This window comes from Drosophila novamexicana, unplaced genomic scaffold (assembly GCF_003285875.2).
Source record: "Drosophila novamexicana strain 15010-1031.04,08,12 unplaced genomic scaffold, DnovRS2.1 tig00000960-arrow-arrow-pilon, whole genome shotgun sequence".
Classification (NCBI taxonomy): Eukaryota; Metazoa; Arthropoda; class Insecta; order Diptera; family Drosophilidae; genus Drosophila; species Drosophila novamexicana.
In genome coordinates this window covers 2,250,350-2,273,494 of record NW_020824833.1, presented here as the reverse complement: position 1 = coordinate 2,273,494, position 23,145 = coordinate 2,250,350, and the positions used below count along the sequence as shown (strand labels likewise).

Here is a 23,145-nt window from a genome sequence, read left to right as displayed (position 1 = left end):
TTGGCGCGGTAAAAACTAAGTTCTTCCTCTGCTCCAGTTGAATGTTATGTTATTTGTCCAATAGGATATTTTACAGCTTAATCTACAGGACAAAAGGTTTCTTTTATTTTTGGATTTGTACGTTTTTTTTTTTTATTGAAAGCAAAGAAATTGCCTTGTGGCTAGAAAATAATAGCAAGAAACTGCACGTTTATACGCTAAACGTGTTCGTACAAATGGTATGCCACTTATCTTGTTCACAGGGGATGTCAGTCTGTTAGTTCCCACATAAATCCATAGCAATGCTTATGTCACGGCATGAGAGGACATGCAACATAATCGAGTGTTGCCGTGTTGCATTTGCATTCGCGTTGCCAGCTCTTGACTCAATTGCTGCTGTTGCTGTTGCCAGGGCGATGGCGATGACGATGACGAATTAAGTCGGGCGGACAAGCCCATGGGTTAAGCATAGGCTAACCCTCAGTTAACCCCAGTCAATAAATACAACTGCCCGACGCGCTGACTCAGTGCGCCCAACAACCCCACGGCCCACGGCCCACGTCCCCCGTCCTGTATACCCTGCACACAGCTACACACTTTCCGTTTAGTTCAGTTCAGTCAACCAAGTCGGCGACGCTGACGCTGGCGTGTCACCATCAGGCAACACCATCAGCATGAAGGCAGTCAAGCGGGCAGGTGGTGCCAGCTGCCTTTGCTGCTGACCGACAAAGTTGAGCAGCGCAGCCCAACACTAAGGCCAGCCAAATGTGCAGCGGGACCAGACACAAACAGCTGGTGACTTGGTCTGGAATCCCTTGCGTAATGTATGCAACTTCCTTGAACCGCCTGGGCATGTGTGTGTGTGTGTGTGTGTGTGTGTGTGTGTGTGTGTGTGTGTGTGTGTGTGTGTGTGTGCTTTTTGTTGTGCTGCCTGCTTGGCTGCCACTTAACCCCAGCGACTTTATGATAGTTTCTCGATGGTTGCTCCTTGCCAGCTATCTCTCTATCCAGCCAACTCGGTGGGCTGCCTGGGCTAAGTAAATGCGATTAAAATCTCTATAGAAATTGCGACGAGCCAGCGGACGTAGCTGCTCAAGGGCGGGGCGGGAAACGCGGGCGTCGCAGGCAACTGTATGAGTCATCCACAGCCCGTGATGGGTCGTTGTAATTTGCATAGAGGGGTTGCAAAGCCCAACAGCAAAAAAAAAAAAAAATAAAAAAAAAATGAACCAAAAACAAAAAAAAAATGTATTTAACAAAATGCCATAGCATACTTTCTTGCGCATTACTGTACGGCTGTGTCGGAGGCTATGAAGTGGCACGCCCCTTGCGGCTGCTTTCATCTGCATGTAGCATGTAGCATGTGGCATGTGGCATGCGAATGCGGCGCCCTAACCCAGTTATATGCACATACAAAATGCCAGTTGACTGACTGCCGCTTTGAACTAAACAACAGAAAAGGAAAGAAACCAAAACCACAAAAAAAAATAAAAAAAAAAAACGGAAAACAAGAAGATTATATACACATAAAAAAAAACAAAGAAAAGGCAACATTTACGGAGCGCTACAGCCATGGCCCTATAAAGGAAAACAAAATGGTTCGTACATTTAACTACATCACGTTTCGTATAATCGGTTTTTAAATGTGCGTTATTTAAGAGGCAGGTTTTGCATATGCTTCGTATTCCCTACTAATTTCTATCGGCCAACATTTTGTATTATACTTTTAAGCCTTATAGTTCTAACTATGTAAACTTATGTGACAGTCAGGTATTTGTATTGAGTAAGCCCTCAAATGAGATAAGCATTAAATTGCCGTAATATACAATTTATCTGTTTTATATTATATATAATAAATAATTTAATATATGTATTTTGATGATACTGTATTATAAAACCTGAATTATGTTTTGTCTTTTCCAAACGAGTTCCTAGAGATGACAAAGTTATATTAATCGATTCATCGATAATCACTAAAGTACTTGTGGAGCTAAAAGTTAGGTGTATCAGTAAAATGTCTTGGTATTTGCACCTAAGCCAATAAGAAAGTATACAAGGCTGACTTTGGGTAAAGCATTAATTTGTATAAAAAACGATCCAGTAGCCATTCCAGCCAGTCCGTTAAGGCAAGTTACAACTAATTTGTAATGTTGTCGACAGGAAACGCCAAACTTTAAATGGCCCACCCGCTCCATTCGGCTGACTCGGACATGGGTCTGGGTAACTTGAGCTTGGATCAGGCAGCATATGGATGGCGCCGTGAAGCAAACAAACGTTAGCTAGTTAAGTATATATATTATATATATAGAGAGAGAGAGAGAGAGGGGGAAAGCGAAAGAGAGAGAGGGAAATAGAGAACCAGGGAGTAGACATAGAATACTTCGCTGGGCTGTGTATTTTGTGGGAATTTGTGGCTCAAGGGTTGGCATTGCGCATTGTGTACAGCGAAAAGCTTTTATGCCAAAGTTGTGTGTGTATATCCTTCAAAGTGGAGCACAATAGAATTGTCAAAAAAAAAAATAAAAAATGAAAGAAGAATAAAAATAAAGTTGTGAGGGAGGTGCGGCGTTTATAAGGGAGTTGTGACTTTCACAGAGAGCTGGGCGTGCCCGGGGTCGCGCGTTGACACTTTGTGCATGTCAAACGTGCAATGACACCAAAAACGCCGACAAGGACCTCAACATGAAACCGTCTCCAAGGTATCAACAACAACAACAACAACAACAAGAGGGCGTTGGTCATAAAAATGGGACAAAAGTTTTAGTTGACATTCTTGTTGATATTAATGGGTCGCTAACATGCAAACAGGTTATAAATATATATATATATATATGTATATACTTCCGAGAAGTCCAATACACTCATCGCAGGGAAGGGAGAGAGAAACGTACACAATTAGCTGAGGTCTTAGCAACAGGAAAGCAAATCGCTTTAGTTAATTATAGAGTTAACCTTTTCTTTGGGCACAAAATATTTACAAGCACGTTGATAAAAAGCTCAGAAGATAGTTTTTGTTAGTATTTGTATTAAATAAATCGATTGATCGATCAAAACTATTTTTATAAATCATATATCGAAGCTTTGTTTATTTAATACATTTATTGCAGTCTACTCGAATTCAAAGTCATTCAATACTAAAGCACATTCGGTAACGCCCATTGTGGGCGTACCATACCCTACAAATTTGATGGCATACCATATTCAGTAATACAAACTTTCAGTCAGAGCGTGTCCCACTAGGAGATACCCTGTACACAGCGCCGAATTCCAATCAAAGAGAAGCTCTCATAATTCTTGAACTATGCTTAGATATCGAGAAAAGAAATTGATAAGCTCTTGCCTGCCCATAGCTCTTGCTTCAGCCTGAAGTTACGCACCTTTTACAGTCTGTACAGTGTAGATAAATAGTGGTTCCAGTCATGTAAAATGAAGAAGGGTTGCAAGAAGTGTGCCTCAATTATCGCTTGACTCACACATTGTCAACGGTGTCAAATGTCAGTCAGTGCAGGAAATATGATTTCAACTGCAATTGCCATTACAGCATTAGCAGCTTTCATTCAATCAGTTGAGATGATGAGCAAACGCCCACACATGAAGACGTGTGTGTGTGTGTGTGTGTGTGTGTGTGTGTGTGTGTGTGTGTGTGTGTGTGTGTGTGTGTGCGTGTGTGTGTGTGTGTGTGTGTGTGTGTAGCATTACTCATTAGTTAACTGAGTCAGAGCCAAGTCAATTAAGTGAGACTTATTAAATAACAGCGGAAACCAGCCGAGAGCAAATGGGCCGAGCATGGCGGCAGTTCTCCAAGTCATAGACTATAAAGTTATTTTTTGCTATATACTTATATACATACTTATGTATGTAAGCCATGTTGAGCCCCTTTGCAGGGTATCAAGCGTTATCAAGAAACGCTTTTAAGCAAAACAAACAAAACGACAAAAACAAAATCCCCCAACCGACACGTGGCGCACGTTTTGGAAGGAGCTGCGGCTGCAGCGGGATTCTGGGCTGATGACTCATCGAGGTGCGCATAGTTCTACAGTCAGACTGACGGACTGCCTAACTGACTGACTGACTGACTGACTGACTGACTGACTGAATGAATGAATGAATAGCCGGCACGGCAGTTGATGTACTTAACTTGTGATATGAAAGACCGGGCACTGCAAGGACCTGATATAGGCTCACAAAGCTGCAACTGGGATTGCGTTTGGCGGATTGCATTTTTCCCCGACCGGAATTCTCGAAAGGGTTGTTTATGCTCGGGCATTCCTCTACACCCACACAGACGCACACATCGAGCACTTGACGCCGTGCGCCATGAATGAATCAAATGAATGAAAGGCTGACGGAGTGAGTGTTCTTCTTGTTGCACTTGTGGCAAGAGGCCAGACGCTTAGACAGGTGGATAGGCAGCCGCCAGGCGAGGGGCCGAGCTGAGCTGTGGCATGAAATGGATGCGCTGCTTCGTAACGACAGGCAAATATTGTCTGTACGTTGTGTAAACATTACAAAATAAAGGGAAAAAAAAAGAAAATGTTGCTGGTTTCACAAATCTCGAACCACTTGGCACATTCCCCAGCTGAGCTCTTGATAGATGCTGAATATTTGCAGCAAGTGGATACATTTTATTTACCAATTAATTTGTACTCCAAATTATTGTTAGGGGCATGCACATAGTCGCATTAAAGCAATTACAAAGTTATCAAACACAAGATTTTGACTAAAATTCAAAGTTGTCTGTATCGATAAATTTGTTAAATAATCTTATCGAAGATGCATTTCTTGTTCAATTAGCATATTTCAAATTTAATTTTCTGCCTGTTCGATCTAGAGGCATTTCAGATTTAGTTTGTGCATGCGTATGGATCAAAAAGTGATCATTTCCTTAATCTTTCGGGCTTTACAACGGGAAAGAACGGAAGGTGGATCCGTCCACTGCGGCCCTAGGCTAATCCATCAAGCCAACTCAGCCTGCGTATCATAGATTAATTCTATATATTCAATTCTTAATGCTGGTTATTATCGTTTAGATTACAATTTTTGAGCTAATGAATTATATAATTGTTTATTGATTGGCTTTTTATTCCACTCCTTACTCTCTCATCAACAAATTTTCGCTCATTTTACATAGATCAATGTACGGACAGTACAGCGACAATTGTCGCTGAAAGCACCTGCACCGGAAACCAGCTAACACAATTTTGGATATGAACGCAAGACGACAAGCGTTTTTATTGCCCTCCACTGGGCTATGGCTATGATTTAAGGGCAGCGACATTAGAATTCTCACAATGCACAGCGGTCATTAAAGAGCCGAAAAAAGATGCAATGGGCATGCACGATGAAGTTGGCCCATAACTTTCTAGGCAACATTGGTAGCCGACAGAACCTGCACATAATTATAATGAGTTAAGACACAAGAACAAGCAGACGGGCAAAAAGACAGCCGTAAGTCGGCAAAGTACAGACAGTTGGAGAAAGAGAGAAATAAATTGAGGAAGAGCCAGCGAAGTGGAAGAGGGCAAAGTGCCGCATTGCACAACGTGGGAACTGTTACACAAACATTAAGTAGTTGAACCAGCTAAGCTGGAATAACAACTGCCTTCTGATTACCAAAATTTCAGTTATCACGATGTACAATCGGAATCAGATCTTTACTGCGCTCACGACTTCTTTTTGACTTCTAAGGAACAAGCAACTGTTTTTAGTCCGAGCGAAAAGTTTATGTGTGAGTAGTTTTATCTAAAAGATTCGCTTCAGCTGAGCAGCTTAAGTTACATGAACTTAATAAATCTATAGATTCATCTTTATGCATGCCAAAACTTTAAAGAGTATCCCTTTTTTTATCGGCAGCAAGATGGCGAGGCGATACTTTAAAAGAAAGTGGAAAGGAAAGCAGTTAAGTGGATTATTTATAACAGAAGTAAACACAGCAAATCGTAATTGTATCCTTAGGAAGACAACAATGCAAAACGCGCTACCTGTTGAAAAAGTCTAGTGTTAATCTTCCGATAAGATGGTAATAAAAACTATTTTGAGGGATGTTAAGGTTAATAAGCTAGCAGCCCAATTCACAAATAGCTAAGATTGGTAGCTTTGGGCTTGTTTCCGCCACATTCTCATTAATCAGTTGCCCTCACTCCGACCGAGATCTTTAATCTTTAATGCTTCCACCCCCTCCCACTCCTATCAATATTCGCAGCCCTTCGCCAAACTTTTTGTAACTTCCTATATCTAGATAGAGACAACTCCCTGTCTTGAGCTGCCGCCTGTGTCAATTTGCGTCGCAGTTCATCGATTTTCTTCAATTTGCAGACAATCGGGCAAATGTTGCATGGAAATTCAATATACTTTATGTATACATATTATGCATATGTATGTGTGCATGTTGTTATGTATGTTTGTGCTATATGGTAGCTTTACCGCCCCAATTACTAAAGTCGAAGCCAACAAAATGACAAATGGCAACGGCGTTTGTGCCACAGTTTGATTGATACGCATGAATCATGTCCGGAAGTAGTGGAAGTAGCTCCCCGCCGGACTGAGGGTGGCTCAGTCGTCTGCATTGCCGTTAATACCCTGCAGTACAAGGGCTCGTATGCTATAGGTTTCGGAATTGCAGTAAAAGTAAAATCTTATTACGATTGCATGTAAGCAAACAATTTTAAGTGGCCCTTTTAGGAAAGTTCGAATATAGTACAAGAAAATGCCTATTTCGATTATCTTCTATCTATCCTCAAGAGGTTAATTATTTCTATTGCCCTGTCGAAACGCCAGCTTGTAGGGCATCTTAAAGTCGATCAACTCTCACGTCATTCGCTACATTTGCCCCCAAGTTGTCTCATTTTTGCTGCTGTTGCGCTTGAGGCGTTCCAAAAATGGCAAAATGCGCTGATGAAGTTGATTTTAATCACGATGACGACGACGACGACGACAATGGTTAGTCCAAATTTCATGGGTGGTGTACTATGGGTTCCAAAGCCAAGCAGGGGCTGCTTGATACAGTTTTTCCTTTTCATTTATTTATTTTGCTTTTGGGTGCGGGGGACGTTGTTGCTTAAAGTGGGCAACGTTTCTTCTGCTGCACTTTTGTGTGCAATACAAATTTCAAATACCGTTTTATTTATTTTTTGGCGCCAGTTTGTCGAGACCAGGCTCATTAATAAACATGAAGCGGCTACAATAACAACGGCGCCAAAGGAGCAAAAATAACAGCCAAGGACATCAGCGGCAGCAGCAGAGCGTGAAAAATCAATGAAGCTGCCTCCTAAAGGCAACCCACATCGGCAACAACACCACAAACCCAAAACGCAAAGCACAGTGAATCCAGTGGATATACCCTGTACATTTGCTCTTAGTTTAAAGTGGGCAAGTCGAGTTCTTGGAAGATCAAAATCGCAAGGAAAGAATTGCTTAATGCATTTTTAAGGATCTTTGGAGACAACATCTAGCCAAGTGAAGAAAAATCGACTGTACTGCGGCAAAGACAGTGTGGGATATGTTACAAAACGAAGAAGGAGCACATAAGGGGTATTTCCATAGTTGTTAGAAGTTTTGTTTGGTCACATTTGCTGTTGCTGTCACTTAGGCGTATGCGTAATTCTGACAGTGCCCGTGGGCCAAACGGAGCATTACGAAGTTTGCAACGTTCGGCCGGAAAATCAATGGCCTCCCCAGGCGGAAGGGTCGAAGCGCAGAGGTTGAGAGCAACATATTGTATGTACATACACATGTCGAAGATTTAAACAAAACTTGTTGTACATATGTTTAAACAAATGTTATTGCTCTTTTGTGTTCCCTTTTTTTGCGCGCGCGCCCACTCAAAAGTCGAAACTCGAAACTAGTTCTGCAAACTTCAGAGCCAGACAACTTTGAAGAACTTTGAATACAGACACAGCAGTAGAAACATATATGTACGAAATAAGTGAGATACAAGATACAATACAGCGGCACATGTCCGCTGTCCAGTTGAATGGACCTGTAAAGTCTGGTTGCCTTTTTTTTGTTTTTTATTTAATACTTGTTTTTTCTTGTGCACTTGACTCTGAACAATGCTGACGTGTTTGGCCATATATACAATATCTGTGACTATCTATAAATTTTCGTTAGCACAATATATTCTATGGACTTATTTGAATGCACAAGGCACACATTTTAGAAACTATAGAGTCGTGAATAGAGGCCTTTCAGGCATTCAAATATTATGCAATTTTATTTAACATTCAATGTATGCATTTTGTTCTCAATTCAATTAATTGAAGTTCATTATGAATGCATTCAAAATTCAGTTAATTTTTTCGGTCAAGTGAATTTATCGAAACAGATTTTTATTAAAAAAGAAAAAGTAATATCAACTAATTGAATTTAATAATTATAATATCTTACAACTTATGATAGCACAATACAAAATACATACAATACAATAAATAAAGAGTAGGGGAAAAATTCGATTTGAGGACTTTTAAAGTCGAAGCAATTATTATATTTTAGGCGAACATTTTATTTTAGTATATGTTTTTAGATAAAGTTGCTCTTCTCATATATTTCTATGTTTACTTCTGAGCATCAACATTCCTTAACAACAAAAAAAACTTCAACTTTTGGATATTGTACGTATTTTTACAGCAATCTTTCTAACTTTGAGGCTTTTCGGATTATACGCCTACATTTTTGGAATTTTTCGTTTATTTTTGTTCAATTATAAAACCGAAATAATATTTGAATACCAATAACCATTGCATTGCTTTTCCGTTGAGCTTTACTCAGTTTCCATTTGTTCTGGCCTACATGAAGCATATCAAATTAAGTTGTAAATTCCTCAAAGGCCACGTTTATTAGTCAGAGGCGCGATACTTCTCAATTGAATGTGAATTGTCATGGGCATACATGACCTGTATAAACTGTGTAATATTCAATTGAAACTATACGAGCCACGCCCACCTCCGCGGCTCTCATCAATGTGAAACATATCGAACAACAGTCTCATTATTATTAAATATTTATTAGCACTGAAGTGCTAAATAAAAAAAAAAAGTAAAGTAAGAAAGAATAGTTATATTTGGCACGTCGAAGATTTAATACCCTGGCAGACATGTGGCTTGGCAATTATTTCGATCAGATTTTGCTCATCTGCGAAGCTCGCAATTGCTAAGATTGGTGGAGCTATCTGGACCGATATGATATAGCGGTCCGATTCGTGAGACTTAGACATATATGCTGAATCCAAAAAAGTCTGACCTATGTATGCCAAGCTTTATGCCGATCGACTGTGCTATTGACCAAGAATATATACACATTGGCGTGTCTGCTTCCACACTTTATGACAAAGTTCTCTTTACGAGGGTATGAAAAAGATCGAAGAAAATCAACACTTGGGCGTTCTTAAAATAGCTGTGCACGCATTGCGCTGCTATGCAGTAGCAGTAGCAACAACAATTTGTTGTGTGTGTGTGTGTGTGTGTGTGTGTGTGTGTGTGTGTTGCACATCAGAAAACAACAAAAACAACAACAACAACAGCAGCAGCAGCAGCAGCATCAGCAGCAGCCAATGACAACAATAAAAAAGTGTGTCACGCTGAATCACAGAGGCGTATAGTTCATATATAGAGATATGTGAGACCAGCAAGTCCATTGTGAACCACAAATTATGCGCGACTTCATTGCGCATACGCCCCGTTCCAATTACAAACGTTCTAGCTCCCTTTCATGATGATTTATTTGTTAAAAATTGTGATATATGATACATGATATATTTATGAAAAACCTCAAGTGACCTTTAATATCTAATTGATCCATTAACCTACTATTCGATCTATTGAGGGCACTTTGAAGTCTACAACGTTAAGTTTTTGCGATTCAAAGTTCCCTAATTCGATGTAAGACAAATGCCACTGCCTTGTCATTTACTGTCTATAGTTTCCAATTAAAGATGATGTTGATGTTGATCTCTATGATATGGGCATATATACTATTGTGCACCCTCATGACAATTTGCTATTGCACTTGAACGAATATGTTTTTAAATATGACAACTTAAGGCTCTTCAGATTTGGGGATAACATAGTTGAGACAATTAGCAAAGTCACAGAGATCTTGCTCCTAAAGTTTTTGAGATCGATTGGGCAATCTTTGGTAGAGATTTATTAAGACTACTTTGATGTAAGAGATATTTCTTAAACATAACAATGCAACAATAAAAGCATTTTAGTAATTACTTTATCCAATTTTATCATTTAATTGCAATGGTTTAATCTTCATCAATTAGCTTTACTTTCACTTATTGGCTTGCCACAATTCGCCTCGCCTAATTCATTCATGATTTGCTTTAATGCGAAATCAGTCTATTTATTTCCCACTGAATGGACGGAAATCAAAGTGCAGACAATTGGCACTCAAAACAAACAATCACATTTTAAGGAGAAGAAATGCAAAAAGTCATTTCCATAAATGTGCTGACAGGCGACATGTTTAGAGGAAGTGTGACAGCATAATAAACGCCGCCAGATGGCGCTGCAATCGCCAGGCACTCGTGTTGATCTTCATGGGAAACAATTTGAGCAAGTCGGGCAAATGAGCCAAGTGTAGACCAGCACAACCTGGGGGCATTACGTAATGCCCATGGCTTTGTATATAGTCGTGTTTAACGCTTATACACGTAATCGTATATTCTAAGCGTGCCTGACAATCCGGTCAAACGGGTTATCATTCGTACCTGTTGCCCGTACAGTACACTTGCCAACATCATAATGTTCATCCACATGATCATTAAGAACATCGTCGTCATGGCCCAAAAAGCGAGCACACACACACATTTTCCACTATTAACCCATTTGACGAGCCGTTGTAAAAATAAATAAAAGAAAACAAAAAAAAAATGCGTGTGGAAATTGTGTTTTTTTACACATTGCCAACTCTCTCGCAGAGGTTACGAACTGGGCCCAGCAGATCGAGGGGGAGAGCAGCAGAAAGAGAAATAAAGAAAGAGAGACAGCTTTCGTTCTCTTTTATCTGACATCTGTTGCCGCTGCTGCTTCTGCTGCTGCTGTTTAGGAAAAACTATTTTGAGTCAGCTACTTTTCATATTTTTATACAGCACGTCACGCACTTCTTCTTTTCGGGCCAACGTGTTTTTCGGATCACAAATGAGGTCATCGTCCAAGCGCGTCAAAAACGAAATTCCGCATTTCGAAATGACTGAATGCAATGGAATGGACAACAAGTACACAAGCAGCGCATATTAAAAGCAACAACAAAATAAACACTATAAATAAAATGTATATATATGTATATATATATATAAAAAAAGAAGACGAAACGTGTTTCTATTGCAAACAGGTTCTAATCGGCCATAAACAGAAAGAAATCAAATAAAGCTAAACTTGAATTTTTAACATGTGCAGACAGACGTGAGTCATTCAAATTCACATAATGTCCCATCATCATCATCCGACTTAATCATCAGCCGAGATGAGCAACAGTTTCCGATATGCAACTACAGCAATTTGGTAGCGTATGGCACATTATTTTGGGTAACAAAAATTTCGCATTATTTGCACACTGCTACGAAAAAACAAGTAAGAGGTTCTAGTCGGGAGCTCCCGACTAGGGGATACCCTGAACCCTCTTCTTCCAACATCAAATGCATATATATACTATTTTAGAAGCTAAATGTTAAGTTTGGTAACTCTACCTCTTATTATTTACCAAAATTGCCCAAAAAACAGAATATCGATATCGATTTCTATCGATTGCTTGGAAATGGAGTAAGTTATTGATTATCGGAAACAAACTCGATCTGCGCAGGCACTAGGAGCACCTACATCTAAAATTTCTTATAGGTTCTGAGATCCTTGCGTTCATACATACGGACGGACCGGCACACAGACGGACATGGCTAGATCGACTCCGCAATTGATGCTGATCTAGAATATATATACTTTATGGGGTCGGAGATGCTTCCTTCTGCCTGTTACATACATTTGGTTTTTGCACAAATACAATATACCCTTATACCCATTTTTAATGGGTTCAGGGTATAAAAAAAAAACAGAATAAACTGAAATAAAATGTCGTATAACTGTTGTAAGCCCAAAGTCAAAAGTATGACAGATTTAATCCTAGACCAAAAACAAAGCCAATTATATATATGTCAAAAATATAAACTGCTTGGAAGTCAAACTATATCGTTAGCTATAATATTATCTGTTGCAAATATCCTTGTTTCATTGAGAGTTTAGAAATGCAGAATACTACTTATTATACCATTTTTAAAGTACGCCACCTGGTGTCAAAAACTGTAAGCCTAATTGTGCTACAATTGTTACTGGTTATATGTATAAATAGCTATCGATAAGAGTTGGAATGTAGAAAACATCGATTTATCGAAAAGCCGATAGCTGATAGACCTCAAGTATCTTGCGAATAAAGATCGGAAAGAAACTCTCTTTCCGATAAATCGATATTCGTATGTATTTCGAAAACAGCTAAAAATCGCGTTATGTTTAAGCATTTTTTATTTAACTATACACAAATAATATAACAATACATGTATAAAGAAAGAATTATGACTCCTACTACTAATCAGGATTTTCAGATTTAAAACTTGAACAAATATGTTTCAAGGACGTATGACAAATGCCTGAAATTACATTTGTCGAGTACGTTCTTGAGATCAAAATGATTTATATATGTTTTTGCTGTTGCTGTTGTTTTCTTGTTTAAATAAATAAAAGCAGACAAACATTTATTCTGAATACAATTCGCATCATTTTTTATAAACAGATTCTAATTTTTACATAAATTTCGAAGAAATTTAAAATCTACGCGACGTCGAGACAGCCGAAATATTAAAAACAAACACACACTATAGAAAAATATATTTGGAAAAAGAGAACAACAAAAACTAAATGATTTTTGATTCAAATTTAAAATAGGATGAAACAGAAAGAGACAAAAAAAAAAACTTGCTTGGCATGCGTCTGCTTTTAAATTGATATATGTAAATTGCCAAATACTTTAAACTATACGAAAATAGAATCGGATTGTGTTCAGTCTATGTAGATCTAGACCAGAATATGATAATGTGTACTTACTCCGGTTCCGGTTGTCCATCGGCCTCGCACTCGATAATGAATGGCTTGTCGCTCTCTTTGTTCTGTTGCGCCACCTTGAAAAGCAGCTCATCTGTGGGTGGCTGTTTGATGATCCGCGGCGGGGAATTGTCTTAATAGAATGACGGAAGAAGAGAGTCAGTTTGCGCCGCGAAGATTGGGGTTGGGGTTGGGATTGGGACTGGGACTGGGGCAGACTCTACTAATTTGGCACATAAATTAGGACGTGAATCTCTCTGGCATGCTCTACATCTAGTCGCTTGAGTCCACATAATAAGTTGTTTTTCTATGTTTATTTGTATCAACTGCCGTCGCAGTGGCTATTTTTGTGGTTCAGTTCAATCTATTGGAAACTGGCACCTTCGAGAGTGGCTCAGGTAGGCTCTAACAAAATGCTTACCCAATTTGTATCTCCCAAAAGACTATATAAATAGGTTCTCAAAATGCACTACCCCACCCCGAAAATAGTCCTCTCAGAAGAAACAAAAGAGATTTCGAGTGGGGGACAGCACTTCATATATGGCACATGTATATGGATAAAGTTACACAATAAAGAAATTAAAGAAGTGGGCGCCCATTTATAAGTTAAACAAAGCTTACGAATATGACAGAAAGGAAAATGCAAAAAGCTGGCAAGAGAGTGAGCAAGAATTTGAAGTATATAGGACAAAAAGAATAATAGTGCCAAGCAAAGATGAAATGCAAAAACTTTCACTAGGCTTAGTATAATGGGTACATGATTAGCTTAAAGGTAGAGCTGAGCCAGCTTGAGAGAATGTTTAATTAGTTATTTAATAACAAATAGAATACAGTTTAGCTATTCAAAGATGCGATACAAGAGGGACTGAAAGATCATTTGCAATGCCTTTTGATTTGATTGTTTTAGATGATAGAATCTTAAAAGTGAACTGGAAGAGTTTGAAAAACTTCTTTAAAATTAATTAATTACTTTAAAAGATGACACAATCGCAAAAGTTAGCAGCTTTTTAAAGTGCATTAAAAAATAATAAAAAAAAACAGAATATATTACAGCCATTAAAAGAGAAATAAAAACAGGATGAAGTTCAGTGGTTGTTATTGTTTAATTGCTTTAGCTCTAATAAGCTCAAAGGAGATCGAAATGGTGTCAGCTGACGGATAAATGGGTGCATTGTCTTCTAGATTTTCAATTGCTCTTATTAGAGATTCCATAGAGATTATCTAGTTATGCTTTGCCCCGAATAGACATAGATATGGACTTGGATTTGGACTTTCGACTTACTCATTGCCGTTGTGCTGCCTAAAATGGCAGCCAGTAATATCGCGGCCAGCATCGTTGACTGCCGCCGCATTTTAGTTGTTGTTCGACTGCGCTGCAATTGTTGTTGTTGTTATGGGTGTTGTTGTCGATTCAAACACACACACCGCACATACACACACACACACGCGCACACACACACAGTCTCTGTGCCCCTTTTGTATGGCACAGTCTCTTCTGGACCCTGGGATCTACAACTATCTGCGCAATTGTATTGTCAATTTCGTCGTGTTGCAATTGTACTGTCTGGAATGTTTTTCTTTTCGTTTTGTTTTTGCTTTTTTTTCTTTCCTTCCTTAGGTTCTCACAATTTTCTTACTAATGAAAATTGCATCCAAGTGAGCGTTTTTCCTTTCGCATGCACTGCAGTTGGCAATAGGGAAAAGAAGAACAAGAAGAACACATTGAGCTACTTTTCACACTTAAATGGCAAACGACACGAAACGCGAAAACCCGTTTGTATAATAACTATATAATATGCATAGTATCTAATAAATTCATGTAATATGCGCTTCGCTGCCGGCAGTAAAAGTTTAGCACTGTCTGTTTTGATGATTATTATTATTATTGCTGTTGTGTGTCTGCAAATAGAAGAAGAGTAGAACATATATATAATTATTATTAACATTATTATATGCGTGCTACATGATTTAAACAACGAAAGTGACTTTAATATTAAACATATGCCAACAATTCATATCATTTGCAATATCAAATAATTTCATCACTTTTTCGATTTTTAGAACATTTATTTAAAGCCTTCACAGCAGCCAGCTGGCATTCGTGTATGTATTGAAAATGTTTAGTATATAGTATCGCGGGCATTATATGATATGTGCCCCCAATATATGCACATAAATCATATTATGAAATAAGTAAGCAAATCAGTTTGAATTACTTAAGCGGAATGCTGTTCTAGTTCTTAATTATAATTTTCAGTTTTTCATTTAATTGATTAGTTTTCGTTTTTACATGACAATGAAACTGCACAAAGTGTTTCTTGTTTTTAGTACCAATATGTTTATGGAGAAATAAGTCAAATAGTTTTTAAATGTTATGAAATATCAAAGAAGAAAGAAATTCAATATCTATATCGAGTCAAGAGGGTTTTATGTTAGTTAACAATAATTATTAACATAGTTCAGCCTAACTCAAAAATGTTAGATCAGCTGCAACATACAGTTTTATATGTAATAATAAACTTTAAACTCCTCTAATACAAATTGTTATAATTGGAAATGAAGGCAGAAACCGAACAAACCCAGCATAAGGATCGAGGCAGACGACAATACAAGAACCTAACTGTGGCCTGTGTCTGACATAAAGCTCTGTTTCAATCTAACTTTAGGCACATCTATATTTCATTTGAATGAAACAAAAGCTCGGCTTAGCAATTCGCGTTTATTAAATGGTTTAGGTCTTTAGCGCATTTGGCTTACATTTAAGTTAAATCTGATTCCCTTGAATGTGCGCTTATCTGGCTGTATCTGGTATCTGGGTGGCTCGTGTAATCGCTTGATTAGACCTTACACACACACACATACTGAATTGACAAGAGTCGAAATTTTGGAATCACGCACTGGACTTGGCCAAAGCAAACGGGCAGCAGACACAAACCAATAAACGACAACGACGACGACGGCGGCCGTCAGAGGCCCGACTTGAAAATCGATTATTGCAATTATTACTTTTCTGGGGGCAACGAGAAACCGAGCAATTGACAGCTACGTCGTCATCGGAAGTGGCCAGCAACACAGAAGAAAAAAAAAACAGAAGAGGAGTGTTCTGGGCGGTAGTGCACGACTAGGAGATACCGAGTGCACAAATGTCTTTACAAGCATTCCAACTACTTTTTATATGAGGTAACGTATCCAAGGAAAACCCCTAGTTTCAGGAGTGATATTTATCGATATTTTGGAAATCGGTGGATATCGAACAATAAATATAAATTTTTGCGCATGAGAGACATGAAACTATGATTTTACAAATATCAAATATCTAGATCCTATAGTTTCCGAGATTAATCTAGAATATATGTTTATGATACGTCATCCTCGAAAGTCTGCTTCTGCCTGTTGCATGGTTTTGCACAAAACTATTATGCCCTTTCGTACTCATTCGCAAAAGTGTCAATGAATCAATTGCAAAGTGCGCACAAAGACACTAAAAATAGTTGGGGCCTGTGGCATGGGGGTAGGGTTCAGTGCGTCGTCATAGACCTAATTCCCAAATGCCATTCAATGGAAAATGTGCCAAGCGAGAAAGCAGCAACACGAACTGTGACTGGTGACAGTGACTGATACTGAGACAGACGGGGCCAATACGAGACGAGGGCAAGTTAGCATTGGAATGCCACAAAACAAGGGTTAGAAACGAACGCTAATTGAATTAGCATTAGACGGACGGATCTGCTCCAGTACTGGGCTGTCTGTGCACGCTCCCAACGTGCTGGACATCAAACTGGCAAAAATGCTGCACTGCAACGGACGTTGATTGTGATTGTTGCAGTAGCAAACAACACTAGCACCGCCAATGAACCATCTGCAGTATCAACAGTATCAGCGGGAGCCGCAGCAACAGTCAACGGAGCGGAACGGTCACAGCCATCACGGCGTTATGGATATACGAAATCTTTGCCAACGTCTGGACGTGGACAGCCTGAAAGGTAAGCGTTGCACGTGTTAAAGAGTCATAGAAGTTTCATTCAAATTAGTACCGCACTTGTGCTAAAAAGAACTAGTTCCCATCATGTAGATCGGTCAGATTTCAGATTTGTCTCTTCAAAACAGAGTAACTAGCTTCAAAATATTGCAACTATTTACTGTCACAGCAAAAGGAACTAGTACATATGTTCCGAGTCTTATAAATGGAAATTGTTTGAAGGCGAATTTGTTAATTAGATCAAAAAGAACTAGTTCGCACGCTATCTTATTTGTGCACATACAATTTGGGCCGGACATAAGATTTTTAAACTTTCAGTTAACAAAATGGCTTGTTAGGCTTTGAAAAGAACTAGTTCACAAGTTTTATAATTTATATAAACATATAAGCTTGTGGCAATCCCAAAAAAAAAAAAAACGTTGTTCTTTACTTAAGGATTTTAAATATGGCATAATCAAAATAGTCTATTGAAAAGAACTAAAAGAACTAGTTCACCAGTTCAGTCATTTATATAATAGACCAAGGCTTTTCATGTTCAGCCTCAAGTTCATGGTAAGCCCACAAATTTGTAGTTCCAATATTCTGCTAATTTACCTATTGTAAAGTCCTTGGCAGACAAATTGTTTTAGTTTAGAACGAAATTTTAGGCTCGAATCCAAAGTTATTTTACAGAAGGCCACAGGTAGATAGTTTTTGAACTGTTTTCTATACTTTATAATAATATTAATAATATTGAAGAGTCTACAGTAGAAAAGGCTGCGACATGTTTTCATTCCCGTTTTTTTTTTTTTATTTTTGTTGCACAGCCAAACTGTCAACGCTGCCACAGTTGAAGTTGCCAAAATCGTTGCCCAAACTGCGCGCTGCACGTCGCTTCTTTCACAGCAGCCGCGAGAATGGCAGCGGCAAGGCTGCGCCAGGTACAGGTACAGGAGCAGGAACAGGTACGGATTCTCTGGCGGCTGCAATGCCTCAGGCGCAGTTTATCAATCGCACGCCCCAGCGCATATCCACAATTAGTTCGCTGATGCACGAGCAGGCAGCGGTGGATCGGCAGGTGACGGCGGCAACATCACAGCATCTGCAGCCGAATGCCGGCACCTACCGCAGCGCAGGCAGCTTGGATGATGAATACTATGCGCCATATGGCACAGCAGGACGCGGCTCGCGCCCAATCAGTCCCATTAGAATGCCACCAGACACAACGACAACGACGCCAACTACGACCACGACCACGTCGAGCCTGACGCAGCGGCTGCAGCGCGGCTACAAGAGTCTTAGCGAGCTACGGCTGAAGCATCTGTTTGCCAAGCAGACGACCATACGACGGGATGGTATCGAGGTCGATCGCTACGTCGAGCAGTATGAGGCGGAGCGACGCCTAGAACAGCTGGAGCAGGCGCGTCGAGATCGGGAGATAGCCGACAATTATGACATACACATCAGCACGCTACCCATGAGCAGACAGAATACGCTGAAGGAGGAGGAAGAGCAACAGCAGCAGCAGCAGGATCAGCATAAACGCAGCGTGCCAGAGCACAGCGGCGATGAGAGCGGCATGGAGGAGGCAATGCCACAGCAGCAGCCGCCGCCGCGCAAAAAGTCTGGCATAGCTGCAAGCAGATTTGCCAAGGTGCGACAGCCACCGCTGCCGATGCCCGTGCAGGAGCAACAGGAGCAGGCGGAGCAGCCACGACATAAGGAGCAACAGCCCATGCGACAGGCGGTGCGTCAGAATTTAAAACGTCTGCGCAAGTCCATCAAGCGTGTGCATCATCAGCCAGCTAGGCCAGCCGCAGATGAAACCGATGAGGATGAGGAGCAGACCAAGACACGTACAAGCACGGGTGGCACACTGCGGGCGCGTCTGCGCCGCTTTGCATCCAGCGAGCAGCTGCCGCAACGCTGGCGCAAGAGCTTCAAGAGCAACAGCGAGACCCAGGAACAGCCGGCGCAACAGCTGCCAGGCGGAGCAAGTGCTGGAACAGCTGGTGTATCAGCTGGCGCCGCATTGGGCGTGGCTATGGGCGCGCACTTGGAGCGCACGATGACCATGTTAAATGAGAAGATGCAGCAGCTCAAGTTTTTTCAGCGCGCCGGCGATAAAAAGGCAGCCGAGCAAATGGGCAACAAGCCCAACACCATTGGCCGCGAGCCCGTCGAGATTGACGATGAGGAGCTGGAGGCGACCTATCATCACAGCGACAGCGCAAGCGATGACAGCGATCAGGAAGTGGTCGCCGCTAAGGCAGACAATCAGCCGGATGCCGCCAAGATGGAGCATGAACAGGAGCAGCAGCAAAAGGACCGGGTTGCGGCATCACCCGGATTGGTTAAGCGCCAGACACTGACAACGCTGGCGCAACTGCAGGCGCACTCGACAACAGCCTGGAGCAGCGAGTCTCTGGAGGAGGATGCATCTGCTGAGCAGCAACTGGCAACCGCTGCCTCCGATTATCCGCGCGTGCTCATCCATCAACAGCAGACGGATGCCTTCGAGTCAACATTGATAATAGCGGTGACTGCGACGCCACCACCGTCATCGCCGGCAGCTCCAATAGCCGCAGGCAAGCAGCGCAGCACGGCGCATCAATGGGTGTCCAATGAGCAGATCATAGCTGATTTCAAGGCGCAGCAGGTGACCTCCAGCGTTTGGCCAGCACCTGCACTGTATAAGCCCAAGAGTATTGACATCTTTGAGGGCGATGTCGGCGCCGCTGCCGCCTTTGCGGACTTCGATGAGGCACTGCGCAATGCGCCCGTGTTGCGCATTAGCACCGGCAGCAGCTGTGACAGCGGCGAGGATGCGGATGATAGCAGCTCGCGTGTGACCAAGATTCGCCTCCAGACGCCTCAGATAGGCAACAGCTGTGAGAGTCTCATGGAGCAGCAGCCACTGGAGGATGAAGAGGAGGACGATGATGCAGCTGAAGAGGATGATTATGAGGATGAGGATGATGATGATGATGATGATGAGCAAGCACTGGCAGAACGCCCACCATCGGTGTCACCGCCGCCGCCGCCTTTGCCGCAGCGTCGACCACCGCCCAGCACTGTGGCGCCCATTTATGATGCAGTGCCGCCGCCGCTGCCCATTAGCAAGCCACCAATAGCCACAGCAATAATGACAGCAGCACCAGCAGCAACTGCACCACTAGCCCCTGCAGCAGCTGCTATGCCCTTGGGCCTGGCCAAGCTGCCGCAGCGAAGCGTCTCCATGACGCGCCCATCCAAGCCGCTGGTCAAGACCAGCTCGCTGCGTCTCACCTACAGGGAGCAAATGCATCCCGGCGATGTGGGCAAAGTGAACAAGCTCATCTCGCGCTTTGAGGGCAGGCCACGTCTTTGTCCGCGTCGACTGCACAGCGAGGAGCTGACCATATGCAGCGATGCGGACGATGAGCCCGACCAGGAGCCGGACAAGAACACGGAAAAGGAAAAGGAGGAGGAGCAGCAGCAGCTGCCGCCAACACCAACGCCGGCAAATGTTAAACGTAATGCCATACCCGATATTGTGACCACGCAAGCGATCAGCAACAACAACAACAACAATAATAACAATAACAATAAAAGCGGCCATGACTCATCCCGCGATGAGGCACAGCTGCAGCTGAGCTTGGATCGCCAGAACTCGAACTGCAGCCGCAGCGAATACGGCTCACCGCTGGCCTATCCCCTGAGCAACAGCCGGCGGCGCAGCTCAACGCCCACAATGGCCACCGCATTGAACACCAGCAGCTCGCTGCATGCTTTCACGCCGCAGTCGCAGTCGCAGTCACAGTTACTGCAGCAGCAGCAGCGTGCGCAGGCGCGACGCAGCCGACGCTCCCTGACGCGCGACGATGACAACTTTTATAGCTTTGACAGCGATGAAGGTGCGTAACGCCCCCCGCCCCCAAAGCACCGCCCACAGAACTTTTCTAATTTGTGTACATTTCTTGCAGAGAATAGCTACTATTCCATAAGTCCGTCCAGCAGCAGTCGCTATGTGGTGGAGATTTAATACGAAAACTCTTACAGCAAATACCAAAGAAATAATGAAAAAAAAAGGTTAAAACTAAAAATAATATAGTAACATTTTTTTTTTTTTTTTAGATATATGCAAAGAAGCTCGAAATTCTTAAACTTGAGAATTGTGTTGAGCTAGTTTTAAGTCATAAAACATTTTCTTTTTAACTTTAAAGCAAATCAAATTTAAGTTGTTTTGGAAATTTGTATAAATTTAAACAGCTGGATCAAAATAAACAAAAACTTTGGAGCTTTTATGCAGTGTTAATTATTTAAAGTATCGTATCCGTAGGATTTTCAACTCAAAACACAAGATAAGCTCTAGTAAATGGATAAAATGTTGAAATTTGTTGTCATAAAACGAGAAGAGAAAAAATGTAACGATTCAAGTGAATTGTTCAAATTTGTATTTCTTTTAGGAAAACTGCGTGCAATTTATAAAAAAATGCAGCCAGGCTTCAGATCGTACCTCGTTTGATTAATGAGACACCCTAATGGGGGTAGTTTGAGGGCGCACACGCCAGCTGACACTTTCTTCCCCGATCCCTGACTGGCGGTGGTTGCAGGCGATCGTCTGGGTCAGGGTGGCAACCCTACTGGCAACCCTACCCTACAGCAGTGCATCCGGCACCCTTATATGCCAAAAGGGATTTCTGCCCGACTGACTGCTGACTGTCTGTCTGTCTGTCTGTCTGTCTGGGTAACTTTGAACGCTTCGACGAGCGCATTTTAATTAATAATTTATGCTAATTATTTAATTAAGGCCACTCCACTGTCGTCATGGGTGGCAATACTATATGCACATATATATCCTGCTGTTACCTATACTCACAACAATCATGTAACATATGGCAACTGTGTGGATAAGGATGTACCGCATTATAAAGCTCGCTTGACTAAGAAATGCCCTATAGAAAGTTCATATATATACAAAGTTATTGCTTGTTTACTAAGTATGCATTTCTGAACATTCATATGAAATTTGCAAATCTTATGGATTGTTGTACATCAAATATTTTACGTGAATTGGTTAATATAATAAGCCTTGGCTGGCTCTAGCTCATATGTTATATGTTTGTTATAATAAATAAACTTCAGTCAACATTCTTGCCTCTAGTCAATTAAACAGCCTTCCAGTTCTGACATTCTGACAAATATTGATATCAACTTTGAATGGAACCCTTTGCGAATTATTAGCGCCAAGCAACGCAGGATAAGCACTTAACTTTCGCACAGTTGAAAAAGAAATATGCTCTCTAGTTACGCAGCTTGTGAAAAGCACGCAACTAAAATACAAAAATATTTTCTTCTCGAAGTCAAAAGTTCTATGTATTTGTATACGTTTGATCCAATTATTTGGCCAAAGCAATACAACATATGTATATTTAGCGTAGATGCAATTATTTGGGTTTCTTAAATTTGTTGTCTGATTTTCAAGTATACTGGATTTTACTTGATGTTCTTGGCGCGTTTCCAATGGCCTCTCACTGCATTTTATGGGTCCTGCTGTTCGGCCTTGGCCCTTCAACTGCAATATGTCGTAATTGACACCACACCCGCTTCCCCATCCAACCCCTTTCCAACCCACAACGTCTATGGTGTCACTTGAAGCAGCTTAGTGAAACATGCACTTTCCCCTCTTCTACTCGGTGTATCTCTATCTCACCCTCGCTCTGCGAGTCTCTCGCTGATTTTCCACAGCTGCGCTTCATTAGGCAGCTTAGGCGAGTAGCTGTTTTCCCCATGCAGCTGCTTCAGTTGACCTGGCAGCTGCCTCATCAGGCTGCCTCTTGTGGCACTGCCATTGCTGTGGGCAAAAGGGGGGCAGGAGGCGCGGTGTCAGCATTGCGCATACGCTGCGTATGACTAATTCGATTGCTCAGCGCTGCAACTGCAGCGGCAAATGTGCGACCGTTAAATGAATCTTTAGAACGTGCCTAATTAAAAATAAAAGAAATAAAATAAGTAAATAGTTTCCCAACTCGCCCGCATTCGAGCGCATTAAATGCCAATAAATTTTGTAAATTAAGTCAGCACACTGAGCATTTAATGGGCGCTTTGGGGTAGGAGGAGATTTGCGCTTCAATATAG

General features: G+C 41.4%; 2 protein-coding genes across 4 annotated transcripts in view; one reads left to right on the top strand and one right to left on the bottom strand.

Moving 5' to 3' along the window:
* Positions 1 to 23,145, bottom strand: part of LOC115765221 (neuroglian) — a 46,639-nt gene that overhangs the window by 11,230 nt on the left and 12,264 nt on the right. For all 3 annotated transcript variants that reach the window (XR_004018102.1, XM_030708661.1, XM_030708663.1), the window contains exons 2-3: positions 14,350 to 14,748; positions 13,071 to 13,200 (exon numbers count right to left, since the gene is read on the bottom strand). Coding sequence is in view for 2 of the 3 variants with exons in the window: in XM_030708661.1 (XP_030564521.1) it covers positions 13,071 to 13,200; positions 14,350 to 14,419 (200 nt within the window). In the remaining variant the exon portion in view is untranslated. The remainder of the gene's footprint in view (positions 1 to 13,070; positions 13,201 to 14,349; positions 14,749 to 23,145) is intronic.
* Positions 16,872 to 21,242, top strand: LOC115765222 (actin cytoskeleton-regulatory complex protein PAN1). Its single transcript, XM_030708664.1, has 3 exons — positions 16,872 to 17,050; positions 17,853 to 20,921; positions 20,991 to 21,242. The coding sequence occupies exons 1-3, from the start codon at positions 16,918 to 16,920 to the stop codon at positions 21,047 to 21,049; spliced, it is 3,261 nt and encodes a 1,086-aa protein (XP_030564524.1). The 5' UTR covers positions 16,872 to 16,917; the 3' UTR covers positions 21,050 to 21,242.